This window comes from Lepidochelys kempii, chromosome 11 (genome assembly GCF_965140265.1).
Source record: "Lepidochelys kempii isolate rLepKem1 chromosome 11, rLepKem1.hap2, whole genome shotgun sequence".
NCBI lineage: Eukaryota > Metazoa > Chordata > Testudines > Cheloniidae > Lepidochelys > Lepidochelys kempii.
The window spans coordinates 31,672,586-31,692,374 of NC_133266.1; the positions used below are offsets into that span (position 1 = coordinate 31,672,586).

The 19,789-nt window shown below is 42.8% G+C and overlaps 1 protein-coding gene across 2 annotated transcripts in view; it reads right to left on the reverse strand.

Moving 5' to 3' along the window:
- Positions 1-19,789, reverse strand: part of CCDC148 (coiled-coil domain containing 148) — a 171,520-nt gene that overhangs the window by 100,452 nt on the left and 51,279 nt on the right. For both annotated transcript variants that reach the window (XM_073305533.1, XM_073305534.1), the window contains exons 3-4: positions 18,657-18,778; positions 508-611 (exon numbers count right to left, since the gene is read on the reverse strand). In XM_073305533.1, coding sequence (XP_073161634.1) covers positions 508-611; positions 18,657-18,778 — 226 coding nt within the window. The remainder of the gene's footprint in view (positions 1-507; positions 612-18,656; positions 18,779-19,789) is intronic.

Sequence of the window (19,789 nt, forward strand, 5' to 3'; positions counted from 1 at the left end):
AGGGGTTCGACAAACTCCGGCCCACGGGCCACATGCAACCCGCGGGACTGTCCTGTCCATCCCGCCTGAGCTCTCGGCTGGGGAGGCTCCCCTGAGAATTTCTACTCACCCGGCAGCCTGCAGTCCTTCGGCGGCAGGTCCTTCAGTCACTCCAGGTCTTCGGCGGCACGTCATTCACTCGCTCCGGGTCTTCGGTGGCAGGCCCTTCAGTGCCGCCGAAGACCCGGAGCGATTGAAGGAACCAGTTCTTCAGCTTCTGGCAGCTCATCACTGGCTGTGAGTATGAGACTGAGACAGAACACCCCACCCTCCCCCTCTTTACCTATCTTCTTCTTATCTGTAAACTCAGTTTAGATGTGGGTAGTTACAATCTCCCACTCTTTTCAAATACTCTGCATCTACTGCTGTTCGATTACTTTATCTTTTTCTTTCAAACAAGCAGTCTATACCAACATTTTTGCTATCAAAGCATTTCTTTTATAATCTCTAAGATTCCCCAGTTCTTACCTGTTCTCACTCAATCGTTTATGCTCTTGCCACCAGATCTGGTGGTGCTGTTTCAGCAGCATTTGTTCTTTGTTAGTTTTTGAAGCTTGTTCTACTTTTTTAACCTATGTAAAAAAGGAAAAAGAAAAAATTCTTACTAGTATTCAAATTAGTTTGATATATTTACAAAATGGTTTCCCCAAATAAACTTTTAATACTAGGTTGTATGAACCTATGTGCCTCTGCAAGCACATCTTTGTGAGGAATGGAGCTGACTGAAAATTTCAAACAAATTTTTCTTATAAAAAATGACCTTGGAAATTTTCATGAAGACTTTACTTTAGTTTTCCCATTTTTGGATGAAAATTAAATAAAGGAAAAGCAAAAAAAAAGGTCAGTTCTTTTTAAAAAATATCCCCCCCCACCTTTAAATCTTTCGGCTCCCCCTCCCCTTATTCAGTGGCAAAATGGAAAAAGGGAAGGGGCAGCAAAAGAGAGAGAGAGAGAGAGGAAGAAGGGAAGTTGACACCCCCACCCTATGTAAAATAATTTTTTTAGCTGAAAATGTTCAAAGAATTTTGATGAATGAAAAATCATTTCTATTGGAAATATATAGAACAAAAAAGTGAAAATTTCCAAATTTTTCACAAAAAATTATTTCTACTTTTCAACCAACTCTAGTGAGAAACAACATTTTGATCTAAATTGAGAAATTGCTCCTATCTCCTAGGCGCTTGTTTTCTTCCTCCTCCTCAGTGCACACAACTGGACCAGTGATACAAGCAATCCATATAAGGGAGGAAGGAGGAGATGTATAACTCTTCCGTCCCTGCGAGGGTGGATAAGGCAAGTGATAATTTAGCCCTTTGCTAACTAGCATAACTTTTTATCCATCCAGTGATAAAGTAAAAACCCTATTTTAAAACTAATATTTTTCACTTTAAAAACTAGCAAATATTTAAGTCCTTCAAACATAGCTGAGTTCAAAATATCTTTGAGCAGAGTCACTTTTAGTTTTCTGCAAGTTACCTTCACCTCATATAATGCCAGATTGTTGAGCTTTTTCTTACATTATGAGCACTTATGTAATCTTATTGAAGTGAATGGGGCTGTGACGTTGCACTCCATATGTTTATGGAAATATGCTTATGAGGGTGAATATGATGTAACTGAACTATGCTTTATGCAAAAGGTCTCTTGTAAGGTATCATTACAAAGCTTATAATCTACTGAGGATGTTCATCCTATTTGTATGAATGTATCATTCTTGTATCTGAAGCTAGAAATATGAAATATTACTCTGAAGTCATATTGTAATTATGCAAAGTGTAGGCCATTAATGGTGGTTTAGAATCTTGATGGCTCCCATTGACCAGGACAATTGTTTGTTAATGGCTCTGTTTACTTGTAAGCCTTCCTGTATATGCGGGTGCCAGCCAGTGAGTAATGAAGTCTCACAGGACATGTGAACATGTCACATGATACTGGAATCCATCTTAAACCTGGTGCTTTTCCATTTAGAAGGAAGGGTGGGAACCCAGAAAAAGACAAAGGATTCCCGCCTTGTGCCAAAGATAAAAAAGGGGGTGGAAGAGAACAAAGGGAGCTGCAGTCATGGAAAAAAACCTAGTTACCACCTGAGCTGGAACTAACAAGAATTGTACCGGGGAAAGGAATGGGCCCAGACTAGGAAGGAGTCTAGTCTGTGAAAGAAGCTTATTGGAACCTCTCTGAGGGTGAGATTTACCTGTATTCAGTTTCTTAATGTATTAGGCTTAGACTTGCATGTTTTGTTTTATTTTGCTTGGTAACTTACTTTGTTCTGTCTGTTACTACTTGAAACCACTTACATTCTACTTTTATATTTAATAAAATCACTTTTGCTTATTAACAAACCCAGAGTAAGTGATTAATGCCTGGGGGAGCAAACAGCTGTGCATATATCTCTATATAGAGAGCGGACAATTTATGAGTTTACCCTGTATAAGCTTTATACAGAGTAAAACGGATGTATTTGGGGTTTGGATCCCATTGGGAGCTGGATGTCTGGATGCTGAAGATAGGTAACCTGCTGAGTGGTTTTCAGTTAAAGCCTGCAGCTTTGGGGGTGTGGTTCAGACCTGGGTCTGTGTTGCAGACTGGGGTGTCTGGCTCAACAAGGCAAGGTTCTGAAGATCCAAGCCATCAGGGAAAATGGGCTCAGAGGTAATTCCAGCACAACAGGTGACAGTCTCAAGGGGGTCTCTGTGACCGAACCCGTCAGAGGGGCTACTTATGTGTGATTAATAACATCACCAAGGGCTTCACAATCTGTCCCAAAAGAAGGCTTACAATGAAAACTGCCCTAATTTAATACACATAAGGCTTGTCTAAACAGTGCTTTTGTCTGCACCTGAGGGGTGTACATTTTAGTCCATACTAGCATGCTAGTATTGCACGCTAACTGACCTGTGTCGACCCTACTGGCAGGCACCAAAAGTTCCCTAGTGCACATTAATGGACTCACATTTCAAACAGTTAACATGTACTAGGGAACTTTTAGTATGTGCCAGCAGAATCTGCATAGACCAGTTAGTGTGCAATGTGCTAGTATGGACTAAAATGTACATCCTTCTAATGCAAACTAAAGCAACACACAGACCAGGGGTCTCAAAATCTTGGCCCGTGGGCCATCTGGAGCCCAGAAGCTCCCCACTGCGGCCTGTGGAGGAGAGACGCATGCAGACACACTGCCAGCAATGTTGGCTGCAGGCAACGCCCCCTGCAGCTCCCATTGGCTGGAGGAGATGGACAGAGATACCATCACTAGTCGCAGGGCAGAGTCAGCGATGGAGGCAGTGTCACTTTTTTCCACAATGAATATAAACAAATCAAAATACCGAACACAACTATCTGATGCACACCTTGCTGCAATCCTGAAGGTTTCAACTGCTCAGTCACAGAGGCCAAACATCAACAAACTGACAGAACTGAAGCATTGCCAGATGTCTGGCAAACAATAAACACTCTCTGACAGGAGAAGAATTGTATAAAGTTGTATAACGGTTTTATTATTTCTAAGAAATTTGAAATAAAAAAATACAATTTAAACATTTTCTTTTCTGAACACCATCTTCAGTGACATTATTGGCCCACTGGGAGGATTTGAGGACTGGCACTGGCCCTAAGATAAACTGAGTTTGAGACCCCTGACATAGACAAACCCTAATATGAACAATGATATAAAGGAGTGATATCTTCATCATCCTCAGGATAATATAAAAGATGAAGTACAATACAACATACTTTAAGTACATAAAAATCATGGAAATGTAGGGTGAGAAGGGACCACATGAGGTCATCTAGTCCAGCCCCCTGCACTGAGGCAGGACCAAGTATACATAGCTGAGGGGCTCTAAACTGGGGGTCATGACCTCTCAGGGGTCACGAGGTTATTATGTGGGGGTTGCAAGCTGTCAGCCTCCACCACCAAGACCCGCTTTGCCTACAGCATTTAGAATAGCGTTAAATTTGAAAAATGTGTTTTAATATATGGGGGGGGGGTGTCGCACTCAGAGGCTTGCTGTGTGAAAGGGGTCACCAATAAAAAAGTTTGAGAGCCACTGATACAGATCATCCCTAACAGATGTTTGTCTAATCTGTTCTTATAAACCATTAATAACAGTGATTCTAAAACCTCCCTAGATAACCTGTTCCAGTGCTGAACTATTCTAATAATTAGGAAGTTTTTCTTAATGTCTAACCTAAGCCTCCCTTGCTGCAAACTAAGCAGAATACTTCTTGTCCTATCCTTTATTACCATGATCCTTTTTATAACAGTGCTTAACGTATTTGAAGACTTATCAGGTTCCCCCCTAAGCCTTCTCTTCTCTAGACTAAACATGTCCAATTCTTTCAACCTTTTCTCTTAGGTCAGGTTTTCTAAACCTTTCGTCATTTTTGTTCCTCTCCTCTGGACTCTCCAATTTTTCCAAATCTTTGTTGATGTGTGGCACCCAAAACTGGACACAGTATTCCAGATGAGGCCTTCCCATTGCCAAACAGAATGGAACAGTTACCTTCCATGTCTTACATATGATTCCTATTAATACATCCCAGAATGATGTCTTTTTTTGTAACTACATCTCATTGTTGGTTCATATTCAGTTTGTGATCCACTATAATTAAGCCTACAACTCTGTCATAGAGGTTATGGATTCCATGATTTTATAAAGACCTCTGTGACTTGTACAAAATTCCAATAAATTCAGCCCTGGACAGTGGGGCTCCAGGCTTCATTCTGTGATTTATTGTTTATTACGCATGTCCTGTCTGTGACTTTTAATAAAAATGCCTGTGCCAAAATTGTAGCCTTAACTATAATCTCTAGATCCTTTTCTGCAGTGCTACCACCTAGCTAGCCAGTTATTCCCCATTTTGTATTTAAGTAGTAGTTTGCACTTGTCTATTGCATTTCATGTTGTTGATTTTAGACCAATTCTCCAATTTATCAAGGTCTTTTTGAATTCTGATCCTGTTCTCCAAAGTGCACCATATTCCTCCCAGGTTGGTATCATCCGCAGACTTTATAAACACATCTTCCACTCCATTATCCAAGACATTAATGAAAATATTGTCTCGTACCAAACCAAGAACAGACCCCCGTGAGACCCTACTTCATATGTCCTCCAATTTGACAGTGAGCATCCCATGGACTTTGGACGACCATAGGATTACTCATATTTCTAAAGTGCTTTGCTGGGTTGGGCCACAATTAGTTTATTTAATATGCTATTTAGTACAATCTGAACAACATAAGCAAATATTCAGTGTCGAGATATGTGCTCAGACTAAGTATGTGGTGTGTTCTCTGTTGGTCAGGAAAGTGTAAGGCTGTAATTAGAGTTTTGTATTATAGTGTTGGCATGAATTGGGGGTTCTGTGTGTACCACTTCTGAATTGTGGATTATTTTATGAAATTACTGTGTTATGGAAAGCCTATATGTATGTGGATCCACCATGAGTTAGTAGGATTGTGCCGTGTCTCCTCCAGGTCAGAAACAATGGTGTGTGATCACCACTCAATGAGAATTTATTCAAAGTAAAACACCTTGGGACAATGGGTTTGCTTTAGCTGGAAGACGACACTTCTTCTTCTTGTCTGAAGGGAGCAGGGTTTGAGAGTAAAGGAAAACTACCAGGAGGAGAAAAAAGAAGCAGGTGACTCAGCAGGAATCTATAAAGTAACTCAGGGGGCTGGGGGAAATGGGGAGAGAACCATTTTGCACCAGATTAAGATATGAGAGGCTCCTGCAGGAGCAGGGTAGCCAACTCATAAGAACGGCCATATTGAGTCAGACCAAAGTTCCATCTAGTCCAATACCCTGGCTTCTGACAGTGGCCAATGTCAAGTGCCCCACAGGGAATAAACAGAACAGGTAATCATCCAGTGATCCATTCCCTGTCACCCATTTTCAGCTCCTGGCAAACAGAGGCTAGGGATACTCAATGGAGGATCCTGCCTGATGGAACACAGATGATCTCTCAAGGACTCCCAAGGTAAGGGTAAGCTAGTGATGGACAATATGTTAAGGATGTTTTTTTGTTTTCTATGATCTGTACTCTCCTGTGCTTTACATGATTAAATATAAAAAAGAGTATAAAGGTGTTAGACTGGGCAACGTGTGTTAATGTCTTCACAACTACTGTGCACCCTTGAGAGGTAAACTGTAAATGAAAGCTTCACACTTCTGGGGTGGAGCTCCGGGAGATAGGGGTGTTTAAGTACTGAGGAGTCTGAAGCAGGACTGACCTTACCGTGAGGCGAACTGAGGCGGCTGCCTCAAGTGCCAGACTGTGGGGGGGCGCCACTAGGACCCAGAGTGTAGAAAATTGTGTCTGCTGGTGGTGCATATGTATTCTCTCTGCTCTAGATGCACAGAAATGATGGAGTGCTGTGCTGGAGGAAGGAGGGCACAAGACACAACAGGCAGGCAGGAGAAAAGGTGAGAGAGAATAACAGAAAGCAGCAGGAGCTGCAGGGACAGAGAGGAGGAGGAGCCTCTTATGTACCTCTCTAGCACCCCCAGGAGCCTGGACTGATTAACACCAGCTTCTCAGGGAGCTTCCTGTTTCCTGCTGCTTCCCTGAACCCACTTGAGGAGAACAGGCAGTCAACTGAAGTAGTAGGAGTCAGTTAGGTCCTTAAGACGCTGATATCTTCCCTCACTCAGGTCCTGCTACCAGCCTGCTTATTTGTCCCCTTCAATTGAGTGTTAAGAGCCACTATAGCTGGCACAGAACAGTAGTCGTGAGTGAAAGAAGAAAACACCCCTCTGGGGAAGCATTCAGAAAAAGAAAGAAAGCAAAGGAAGCTTTTCTATCTAAGTTGGAAGGAGCTCTCCTGAGATACATAGACACAAATGTTCACGATGAGCCTTTTGGCCCCAGTGAGGATGTGAGTGGTGAGGAGATGCCTGATCTTCCAGTTAGTCAGAGTTCAGGCAGCTACAGCAGCATCCAGATCTCCATCTCAAATGGATGTATCCATGCAGATTCCTGAACAAAAGTGTAGATCAGAAAAAAAAGTGTGGTGGAGGCGCAAGAAACAGCTGCTGCTGAGTTTAGTTCCTTAAGTCTAGATGATCCAGGACTGTGGACCCACTTGAGCAGTAGCCTGAGGGACCTCCTTGTACTACAGGGGCCACAGTAAGTGAAAAACTTCATGTTCCCCAAAGACAATGAAAATAGAAGTTTCCATCCAACACATTACTGGAGTGAAATCCCCAACGGTGACAAAGTGGAGAGGCCATGGCTTATGTACTCAAAAACCAGAATGCTGCATACTGTTTTTGTTGCAAACTCTTCCAGTCTAATGTTCCAGACACATTGGGTTCTACAGGAACAAAGGACTGGAAAAATCTGGCTAGAAATCTGCAATGCCGTGAGAAGACAGCAAACCACCAGAGAGCATTCCACAGGTGGAAAGACCTTGAGATGAGACTAAGGTTAAAGGCCCCCATAGATGATCAGCATCAAGAGAAGATTGCATCAGTCTCTCTTTACTGGCAAAATGTTCTGAAAAGGCTCATTGCCATTGTGAGAATGCTTGCTATTCAAAACCTAGCACTGCGTGGCACTTCAGATCAGCTGTATGTGCCAAACAATGGAAACTTCCTTAAAATTGTGGAGCTGATGGCTGAGTTTGATGCTATACTCCAGGAGCATCTAAGAAGAGTCACCACCCAAGAAATGTACACACACCACTACCTTGGAAAAACAATTCAAAATGAGATCATACAGTTACTGGCAACAAAAGTCAAACAGAAGATTGTGGCAGATCTGAAGTCAGCAAGATATTACTCTGTTATTCTGGACTGCACACCTGACATCAGCCAAACGGAACAAATTACTTTAATGGTGTGTTTTGTAACAACAGAAACTAGTGAAAATGTCCCTGCAATGGTGACTGTCAGAGAGCATTTTCTAGAATTTATTGACATTGATGATATTACAGGAGCTGGTATGACAAATGTGCTTCTTAAAAAGCTGGAAGATACGGGAATTGCGATAGCTGACATGAGAGGTCAGGGCTACGATAATGGTGCCAACATGAGAAGAAAGAACAGAGGAGTGCAGACATGGATCCGAGAGTTAAACCCTCAAGCTTTTTTTGTCCCATGAAGTTCTCATTGAATTTGGTGGTCAGTGATGCAGCATCAGCTTCTAGTAAGGCTGCTGAATTTTTTCATGTAATTCAAAGCATCTATGTATTTTTCTCTGCATCAACTCATCAATGGCAAATTTAGAAGTAACATCTGCGAACATCCTCTCTGACACTGAGACCACTGAGTGCCACAAGATGGGAAAGTCGAGTGGAGGCGATAAAGCCTATCAAACGCCAAATTGGGAAGATAGATGATGCCATAGTTGCCATTATGGAGGATAATGCTAAGACAGGAACTGTTCATGGGAGAACAGTGGCAAAGGGAAATGGAATCACCAGAAACATACATAACTTCAAATTTCTGTGTGGCTTAGTGTTGTGGCATGACATACTGTTTGAAATAAATGTAAGCAAGAGACTCCAGAGTGTTGACCTTGATATATCTGGAGCAATGGAACAAATGGACAAAGCAAAGTCATACCTACAGTCTTACTGGTCAGATGAGGGATTTCAAAACGTTCTGAAGAGTGCACAGAAGTTGGCAGAGGAACTTCACACTGAACCTATTTTCCCACCCATTCAAGAACACAAGAGTCACTGAAGAAGACGACATTTTGATTACGAGATAAGAGATAATCCCATAAGAGACCCCAAACAACAGTTCAAAGTTGAATTCTTTAACCAGGTGCTAGATTGTGCAATACAGTCAGTTGAAGAACGTTTCATGCAGCTCAAGGAACACAGCAGTATATTTGGGATGTTGTATGATATTCCGAAACTCCTCACTATACCGGAAGAAGACCTACACCAGCAATGCAGGGCACTAGAGACAGTGTTGACACATGATGACATGCGCAATATAGATGCAAGTGATTTAGGTGATGATCTGAAAGCCCTTTCAAAATACATTTCAGCAGGATCAACTCCAAAGGCTGTTCTGGTATATATGTGCACAAATAAAATGACCTCCCTCTTTCCAAATGCTTTTGTAGCTCTGCACATACTTCTAACACTTCCTGTAACAGTTGCCCGTGGAGAACGCAGCTTCTCCAACCTGAAGTTAATAAAAACACATCTACGCTCCACAATGACACAGGAGAGGCTGGTCAGCCTTGCAACCATCACAATGCCAGTGTTTACTATGCAGACAAGAAAAGTTACATTTGCTGTTCAGGCGTTTGAAAGTTAAGTGTTACTTAAAATTTTTGAAAGCATTTTAAGTTGTTAGTTCTCTTTTATTGGGGTAGGTAGCAGAGCAGTACCATGAGAGGAGTAGAACAGGAAGAAGGCAGAATTGAGACTTTTCAAAGTTTTGGCCAAAGCAAGGGGGCATGGGGGCGTCATTTGAGTTCCCTGCCTCAGGTGCCAAAATGTTGTGGGCAGGCCCTGGTCTGAAGGGTCAGTGCTACACCCAGAGGGTCAGGCAGCTAAACAGTAAGACACGCGGGGGGAAGGAGGGGGGCCAAATAGAAGGTCTGTACCTTGAGAGTGTGCCTATGGACCTTGAGATTGGGGCTTGAAACACCCTAGAGCTTGGATTCCCCTCACAGCAGTCCTAATGGGTGGCCAGGAAGGAGAACTCACTAGGATCTCTGACAAAGGTGAAGTAAATAAACATGTTGTGTTTTCCATCATCTGTTGGAGGAAGAAGGAAGCTCATTGTGAAGGTGCAGAGCCTGTCGCTGTCAAAAGAAATGTGCTCAGTGGGGATTAGGATATAGTAAGAAGTGTCCCAGAATTTGGTGTTTCCTTGCTTTTAATGATTTGTCCTGGGGAGTGGATGTCAAATTTAACCAACATTCATCCCTTTTAAATAATTTTTTTGTGTATGGAGTTTTCTTGAGGGGTCGGGGGGAGGACTGAATACAGCAAGAGTAGGGAGGTTTGGGATGGAATGGGAGACAAAATTTCCCTCAGCTTCTCTGTGTTGTGGGATATGGAGGAAAGGGAGACAGCAGAGTACAGAGGACCAGGAGAAGCATATTATAGTGGAAAGGGGGCCTCAGTGTGTCTGTTATTACCCTCTTTAACTCCAGCACAACAGTGCCCACATTCTTGGGACAGGGTCAGCTTGTCAAACAACATATCTGTTCCACTGTTCCAGCCATGGCTGCTCAAAGCAAAGGGCCCTTTGTCAAAATCAGACAACTTTGACAGTCTGATGAGCTACCATCACTGGAGCTTCTATCTCCTTTCCTCTGGGAGCCTCAACCACTTCTCCTCTGACAGACCTAAAGAGGGGAAAAAAGAGACCCCCCCTATCAAGTAAGGAGAAGGTACAATGAGCTGAGAGCCAGGAGACCACGAGTTAAACATTCATAGCCCTTAACAAAAAAAGCAACATATGGGAACACCTTTTTGAAATTGTGCAGGTTTCAATGTACAGTTTTACTGCCTACTTGGCTGGAAGAGACTTGTGAAAAATGAAATACCAAAAGACATAAGACTAAAATTTAGTTTTAAAGCTTGAATGAGCTCAGCAGAATTCTATCCTACCAGCTTATGAAGAAATAATATCTGACAACTCTTTTGATAAATTATACCTGTACCATTAAAGGAAACTATACTATAAAGGAGACAAGTATTCCTGCTCTCGTTCAATGTCACCTCGTTGGCTCACAACTTCTTTTTGCAAGATTCGTTTCTTTGTCCTGAGGTCCAACACACAGTATCATGAATATCGAAAAACCTGTCAATACTGCATATATTCTGATTAAGGTTTAATAAATAACATCAACAAAAGAGAACTAAAATGCATAAAGCAAAAATAGAACATACCACATAAAAACCTAAGGTTACTTTCCTAAGGGTATGTCTACACTACGCAATTAGGTCGAATTTATAGAAGTTGGTTTTTTAGAAATCGTTTTTATATATTCGAGTGTGTGTGTCCCCACAGAAAATGCTCTAAGTGCATTAACTCGGTGGAGTGCTTCCACAGTACCGAGGCTAGCATCAACTTCCGGAGCGTTGCACTGTGGGTAGCTATCCCACAGTTCCCGCAGACTCCGCCGCCCATTGGAATTCTGGGTTGAGATCCCAATGCCTAATGGGGCAAAAACATTGTCGCAGATGGTTCTGGGTACATGTCATCAGGCCCTCTCTCCCTCCCTCCGTGAAAGAAACGCAGACAATCATTTCGCACCCATTTTCCTGGGTTACCTGTGCAGATGCCATACCACGGAAAGCCTGGAGCCCACTCAGTTCACTGTCACCGTACATCTCCTGGGTGCTGGCACATGCGGTATTGCATTGCTACACAGCAGCGACTCATTTGCCTTGTGGAATAAGACAGTACAATAGGCCTGATAACCATCATCATCATGTCCTAGGTGCTCTTGGCTGCCTCGGTGAGGTCAGTCAGGAGCACCTGGGCAGACATGGGCGCAGGGACATAAATAGGAGTGACTCAAGCAGGTAATTCTCTTTAGTCCTGCCGGCAGTCATATTGTACCATCTTCTGGCAAGCAGTCAAGAGATGAGGATGGCTAGCAGTCCTACTGCACCGTCTGCTGGCAGCCTAAGATGTAAAAGATAGATGGAGGGGATCAAAACAAAAATTAGACCAGATTTGTTTTGTATTTATTTGCTCCCCCCTCTCTCCCTCCTTCCCTCCCTCCGTGAAATCAACGGCTGAAAATCGTTTCGGTGAGGTCTGTCAGGGGCATCTTGAAAACTTTAATGGAGATTCAGTCCTGCCTGGAATACCAGAGGGAGGGATAGCTCAGTGGGTTGAGCATTGGCCTGCTAAACCCAGGGCTTTCAGTTCAAACCTTGAGGGGGACATTCTGTGTGACAGTTGTTTTTGTTTCTCCTTGATGTAAAGCCACCCCCTTTGTTGATTTTAATTCCCTGTAAGCCAATCCTGTAAGCCATCTTGTCAGTCGCCCCTCCCTCCGTCAGAGCAATGGCAGACAATCGTTCCACGTCTTTTTTCTGTGCAGATGCCATACCACAGCAAGCATGGAGCCCGCTCAGATCACTTTGGCAATTAGGAGCACATCAAACACCAAGCGTATTATCCAGCAGTATATGCAGCACCAGAACCTGGCAAAGCGAAACCGGGCGAGTAAGCGACGTCAGCGTGGTGACGAGAGTGGTGAGGACATGGACACAGACTTCACTCAAAGCACGGGCCCTGGCAATGTGGGCATCATGGTGCTAATGGGGCAGGTTCATGTGGTGGAACACCAATTCTTGGCCCAGGAAACAAGCACAGAGTGGTGGGACCACATAGTGTTGCAGATCTGGGACGATTCCCCGTGGCTGCAAAACTTTCGCATGTGTAAGGAACTTTGTGATTTGCTTTCCCTTGCCCTGAAGCACATGAATACCAAGATGAGAGCAGCCCTCGCAGTTCACAAGCGAGTGGCAATAGCCCTGTGGAAGCCTGCAATGCCAGACAGCTACCAGTCAATCGGGAATCAATTTGGAGTGGGCAAATCTACTGTTGGGGCTGCTGTGATGCAAGTAGCCAACACAATCAAAGATCTGCTGATATCAAGGATAGTGACCCTGGGAAACGTGTAGGTCATAGTGGATGGCTTTGCTGCAATGGGATTCCCTAACTGTGGTGGGGCCATAGACAGAAGCCATATCCCTATCTTGGCACCGGAGCACCAAGTTGTCAAGTACATAAACTGCAAGGGGTACTTTTCAATGTTGCTGCAAGCACTGGTGGATCACAAGGGAGGTTTCACGAACATCAACGTGGGATGGGCGGGAAAGGTACATGACACTCACATCTTCAGGAACTCTGGTCGGTTTCAAAAGCTGCAGGAAGGGACTTTATTCCCAGACCAGAAAATAACCGTTGGGGATGTTGAAATCGCTACAGTTACTCTGGGGATCCAGCCTACCCCTGAATGCCATGGCTCATGAAGCCGTACACAGGCAGCCTGGACAGTAGTCGGGAGCTGTTCAACAACTGGCTGAGCAAGTGCAGAATGGTGGTAGAATGTGCATTTGGACATTTAAAAGCACGCTGGCGCAGTTTACTGACTCGCTTAGACGTCAGCAAAACCAATATTCCCATTGTTATTTTGCTTGCTGTGCGCTCCACAATATCTGTGAGAGTAAGGGGGAGACATTTATGGCGGGGTGGGAGGTTGAGGCAAATCGCCTGGCTGCAGGTTACATGCAGCCAGACACCAGGGCAGTTAGAAGAGCACAGGAAGACGCGGTGCACATCAGAGAAGCTTTGAAAACCAGTTTCATGACTGGCCAGGCTACGGTGTGAAAGTTCTGTTTGTTTCTCCTTGATGAAACCCCCCGCCCTTTGGTTCACTCTACTTCCCTATAAGCTAACCACCCTCCTCTCCCCCCTTTGATCACGGCTTTCAGAGGCAATAAAGTCATTGCTGCTTCACATTCATGCATTCTTTATTAATTCATCACACAAATAGGGGGATAACTGCCAAGGTAGCCCGGGTGGGGTGGTGGAGGAGGGAAGGACAAGGCTACACTGCACTTTAAAACTTAAAAACTTATTGAATGCCAGCCTTCTGTTGCTTGGGCAATCCTCTGGGGTAGAGTGGCTGAGAGGCCAGAGGCCCCCCACCGCGTTCCTGGGCGTCTGGCTGAGGAGGCTATGGAACTTGGGGAGGAGGGCAGTTGGTTACACAGAAGCTGTAGCGGCAGTCTGTGCTCCAGCTGCCTTTCCTGCAGCTCAACCATATGCTGGAGCATATTAGTTTGATCCTCCAGGAGCCTCAGCATTGAATCCTGCCTCCTGTCATCACGCTGCCGCCAACTATCATCTTCAGCTCGCCACCTCTCCTCGTGTTCATGTTGTGCTTTCCTGCACTCTGACATTGTCTGCCTCCACGCATTTGTCTGTTCTCTGTCAGTGTGGGAGGACAGCATGACATCAGAGAACATTTCATTGAGACTGCGCTTTTTTCGCCTTCTAATCTTTGCTAGCCTTTGGGAAGGAGAAGATCCTGTGATCCTTGAAACACATGCAGCTGGTGGAGAAAAAAAAAGGGACAGTGGTATTTAAAAAAGACACATTTTATAGAACCATGGGTATACTCTTTCACAGTAAACCTTGCGGTTAACATTACATACATAGTACATGTGCTTTCATTACAAGGTGGCATTTTGCCTCCTCCCACCACGTGGCTAATCCCTCCCGCCTCCCACTACTGCGTGGCTAACAGCGGGGAACATTTCTGTTGAGCCACAGGCAAACAGCCCAGCAGGAACGGGCACCTCTGAATGTCCCCTTAAGAAAAGCACCCTATTTCAACCAGGTGACCAGGAATGATATCACTCTCCTGAGGATAACACAGAGAGATAAAGAACGGATGTTGTTTGAACGCCAGCAAACATACGCTGCAATGCTTTGTTCTGCAATGATTCCCGACTACGTGCTACTGGCCTGGCATGGTAAAGTGTCCTACCATGGTGGACGGAATAAGGCTGTCCTCCCCAGAAACCTTTTGCAAAGGCTTTTGGAGTACATCCAGGAGAGCTTTATGGAGATGTCCCTGGAGGATTTCCGCTCCATCCCCAGACACGGTAACAGACTTTTCCAGTAGCTGTACTGGCCGCGAATGCCAGGGCAAATTAATCATTAAACATGCTTGCTTTGAAACCCTGTATACTATTTAAAAAAGTACACTCACCAGAGGTCCCTTCTCTGCCTGGTGGGTCCAGGAGGCAAACTTGGGTGGGTTTGGGGGGTATTGGCTCCAGGTCCAGGGTGAAAAACAGTTCCTGGCTGTCGGGAAAACCGCTTTCTCCGCTGGCTTGCTGTGAGCTATCTTCCTTGTCCCCAAAACCTGCTTCCGTATCTTCCATTGAAGGAGCCAAAGCACAGGGTTGGTCTAGTGGTGGCTGAACCCCCTAAAATGGCATGCAGCTCATCATAGAAGCGGCATGTTAGGGTTTTGACCCAGAGCGGCCGTTTGCCTCTCAGGTTTTCTGGTAGGCTTGCCTCAGCTCCTTAAGTTTCACGCGCCACTGCTTCGGGTCCCTGTTATGGCCTCTGTCCTTCATGCCCTGGGAGTTTTTGACAAATGTTTTGGCATTTTGAAAACTGGAACTGAGTTCTGATAGCACGGATTCCTCTCCCCATACAGCGATCAGATCCTGTACCTCCCGTTCGGTCCATGCTGGAGCTCTTTTGCGATTCCGGGACTCCATCATGGTCACCTCTCGTGATGAGCTCTGCATGGTCACCTGCAGCTTGCCACACTGGCCAAACATTCAAATTCAAAAGTTTGCGGTTCTTTTCCTGTCTACCTGGCCAGTGCATCTGAGTTGAGAGCGCTGTCCAGAGCGGTCACAATGGAGCACTCTGGGATAGCTCCCGGAGGCCAATACCATCGAATTGTGTCCACAGTACCCGAAATTCGAGCCGGCAAGGCCGATTTAAGCGCTAATCCACTTGTCAGGGGTGGAGTAAGGAAATCGATTTTAAGAGCCCTTTAAGTCGAAATAAAGGGCTTCATCGTGTGGACGGGTGCAGGTTTACATCGATTTAACGCTGTTAAATTCAACCTCAACTCCTAGTGTAGACCAGGCCTAAGTAATGCATTACATTTATTAAGTGCTGTTCACTGAAATTCTGAACTGCAATCTACAAGAACTCCTTAATCTTCCAAACAGGACTTTGGGTCTGATCCTGAAATCCTTAGACAAAATTTCCCATTGACTTCTCTGGGAGTTTTCCCCAAAAAAGACCCAAAATCAGGCCTTGCATTTGCCAAACAAGATCCACTCAGGTAGGCACGTCCCTCCCACATAGAAGTTGGGAATCAGCTGCTTCTGCACCATGGCATCTCCCCTGCCCTTCCCAAGAACTCAATGGAAGGTCCTCCATGAGACTGGGATTTATGCAGAGTAATGGGTGAGGTTTGGGCAGACAATGAGCAGGCCACATTAGGAGGGATGAAACCCAGGGACGTACTGTCCTTCCACTGCACTTGCTGTTATCTGGGAAAAAATAATATAGCCATATTGGATGTTACTGTGGGAGGAGAGGGTGATCATAGTTCATAATGATTTAGTTTTCTTTTGTGCTCTATGTAACGATAGTCCTTGCCCAAACGAAACAATTACAGTGAATGATTGATGTCAGTTTCTTTTGAAATTTGTTAATTTTATTACCTTTATTACCTACCAATAATCAGTGAAAACTGCCATAAACCAAGAACAGCCCTACTTTTACAAGGAACTATAACTTCTTTGTTTTTCTGTACCTGACCTTTATATTTGTGCTGAAGAATCTATTAGCAACTGCAAAGGAAAGAAGGAAGCCATATAGTACGAGCAGCAAATTCTCCTGAATGGCAGCCAGGAGTCTTCCATAGTATCCACATCTCTCCAGGATTAAAAGTCATTTTCTTAAAAGGTTATTTTTTAAAAACATTATGGAGTCTGGTATATTTTCTTTTCCTCAGAGAAAGCAGTTTTTCCTTTTATGCCAAGTTCTTTACAAGCTAAAAATCAAACCAGGTATGTCTGGACACCCTTGATATCTCATGAATCCAAGAATCTCCCTAAATTACTTGAGTACAAAAAAACCATGCACAATTAACCACAATACAGTGCAAGACAATTTCCATGTCTCAGCAACCTTATGAAACCAAATATAACAATGTTTAAGATTTATTGTGGCTTTCTAGTGATATAATATGGTTTACTTGAACCTTTGTAGAAAAGACCAAGCCACATTTCAAGTAGGTTTGTAAGAAGTGCTTTAGTCGAAGTAGAGGTCTACAGACTCAGCTACATTTTTATCCTCTTTATAAGACGATTCGGACCCATCAACACAAGCCAGAACAAATCATACTGTAGCTACACAGTGGGATTAGAACTTAATTTAGCCACTATTTTTAAACTCAGCTGTCCTTGTAGTCTTTTGGGGCTAATTCACCAAAATGTCCTGAGTTTCCTCTGTAAGATTTTAGGGAATGTTGGGAGAAAGCCAAAATATAGTCTTAATATGCACCTCCAAAATGGGAGAAATGTAGAAATATATAGTGCAGGGCTGAGTGTGGTTCTACTCTGAAAAGTGACTGAAAAAATTGATATCTTGATCAGCAGATCTGCATCCTATGTATTCAGAGCAATAACTTATTTTTGTGAAAAATACATTCCCACTCTAATACAGCTTTGGGAGAATAAAGTACCATTTTTACTAAGTCATTCTTCAGAGTAGAGCTGTACATTAAATTATTGATGTTACTATTACATTAAGGTACAGATGAGGAAAGTTTTAAAGAAAAGAAAAGAAAAGAAAAGAGAAAAGAAAAGAAAAGAGAAAAGAAAAGAGAAAAGAAAAGAGAAGACACAAATGCAGGATACCAACACCTTCTTTATGTTTTTTGGGGGAAAAAACTGCTCTGATATTGATGTCTAGTATTTTTAACTCTTTTTCTCTCTTTAATGGTTTTTATACTAGCCAGCTTTCCCTGTCTGTCTAGAGGCATCTTAAAGCAAGCTATTGCTACTTATTTATACATGAACTTTGTTTAACTGCAGCTAATGCTGTTTTCAAATTGTTAGAAACCACTTAACCACTTACTTGTTAAGTAAAGCATAAATTAACATATAATGAATGTTCAGTTTACAATATTTCTAGTCAGGAAGTCCTTAAAATGTTACACTAGGTCTCTGCCCCCACCCTACATTTTACCTGTATTATATATCCCTCCTCACCATAACATGTGAGTGCCTATTCTGGAATTAGACGCATGCAGGTCATGTCTAACCCTTGCCACTTCTTCTTACACAATGGCATCTCTCATTCCAAAGCTAAAACTCAGGCCCACGTCCTCATTACAGTAGTTAAGATATGAAGTCACTGCCTCTTTTCTGGCCTTCCAACAAATGCCATCTTGCTCTTAAAACCATTTACAACACTTTTGTAATTCTCATCTACCTGGTTCATCACATTGACTATGTTGTCTCCTTCCCTCTCTTTGCATCTCTTCATGAGCTCCTCCTGTTCCACCACAAATACAGGTACTTCTCCATGAGTTTCTCCTTTTTCACGACAAACACAGGTAATTGTTTTCACTTTTAAGACCTTTCATGATTTGAGTCTACTGAACATTTCTCATTAGATATCAAGCTGTCAACCCTCACCTCTGCTCTGCCAAGGATACCAGCCTTTACTACCCATCAGTCCAACTTTCCTTAATACCCCTTCTTTGCATTTTCTTCCATGCAGACCTTTATGCATGGGGAAACTCCACATAAAAAGAAAATCAGCATATTGTCCTTCTTCTGATTCAGAGTGCTGTGACCACTGTTTATTGCACTAATCATAACAACACACTGTTACCTTTCTCCTCCTCCTTTGCATTTGTTGTCCCTTGTCATATATTAGACTGTAAACTTGTTGGGGCAGGGACCTTCTTTTCATTATACACAAGCAAGGTGCTTAACAATGGGGCCCAGTCCCTGATACAAACCTCTAAGCAGACCACAATACAAATAATAAACTGAAGCAACTAAATGAAGATTATTATACATAAAAAATTAATTCTTCTAGGAATAAAAAACAGCTTACCTTTAATTGTATATTAGCAGACGCTTTTTTCTTTTCTTCAGTAAGTGCATGTAGTTGTTTGTAGTCAACAGGTTTATACTTCTGGCTGAAAAGACCATTTTTCATACGAACAACCAGATTATCTATATTTAACATAAAAAAGTCATTTCAAACTGTATAGAAACATTTTTTAAATGTTGGACACAAAATTAAAGCTTAATTCACAGGATGACAGAGTATTGTACTTAAAAACATATGATTTTGCTACGAAAATATTAGGAAAATAGTTACACATTAAAAGTAATTTGTGTTCAGTCGATCTGATTTTCATTCCACTTTAGTGTCAAATCAGGAGTAACTACTGAAATAAACTGAGCTCTAAACTGGTAAAAATGATATCATAAACAGTTTCACAATTTGTTTATTTTGCAACTATCTTAGTCAATCAATGATATTAGCAATCAACACCAAAAATTAACATAAGGAGCACAGTAGAGTCATGGTTCATGACTACAGTTCCTAAGCTCTACAGGAATGCAGATAAATAAATAATATTCAGTTTAAATAAATAATATTAAATTTAAATTGGATTTGCTGGAATTTTAGTAAATTCTGATAAAATAATAGAAAAACACAGGCTAAAATGTACTTTTAGTTATTCCTGGTTCCAAAGAGGATGGATCTAGACTGTTCTCAGTGGTAGCAGATGACAGAACAAGGAGAAATGGTCTCAAGTGGTGAAGCACTGGAATGGGTTACACCTAGGGAGGTGGTCCTTCCCTTTGAGGTTTTTAAGATCAGGCTTGACAAAGCCCTTGCTGGGATGATTTAGTTGGGGTTTGATCCTACTTTGAGCAGGGGGTTGGACTAGATCATCTCCTGAGGTCCCTTCCAACCCCAAGATTCTATGATAACTACTCAGTCATATTTATCATGAACTCTGACTTAAGGAACCAGTATAACTTCTAAGATGTCAGATGAATAGTTCTATTTACATATGAATGGAACGAACTGTAAAAACTCAGTTATTTCAGCTATATATCAGACTGATTTTCCAATACAAGAACAGAAAACATTTTCCACTATATTTAATTAATCATTCTGAATTATGTAGGCTAGGAGAAGAGGGGAATAAACTTACTTTCTTTAAATAT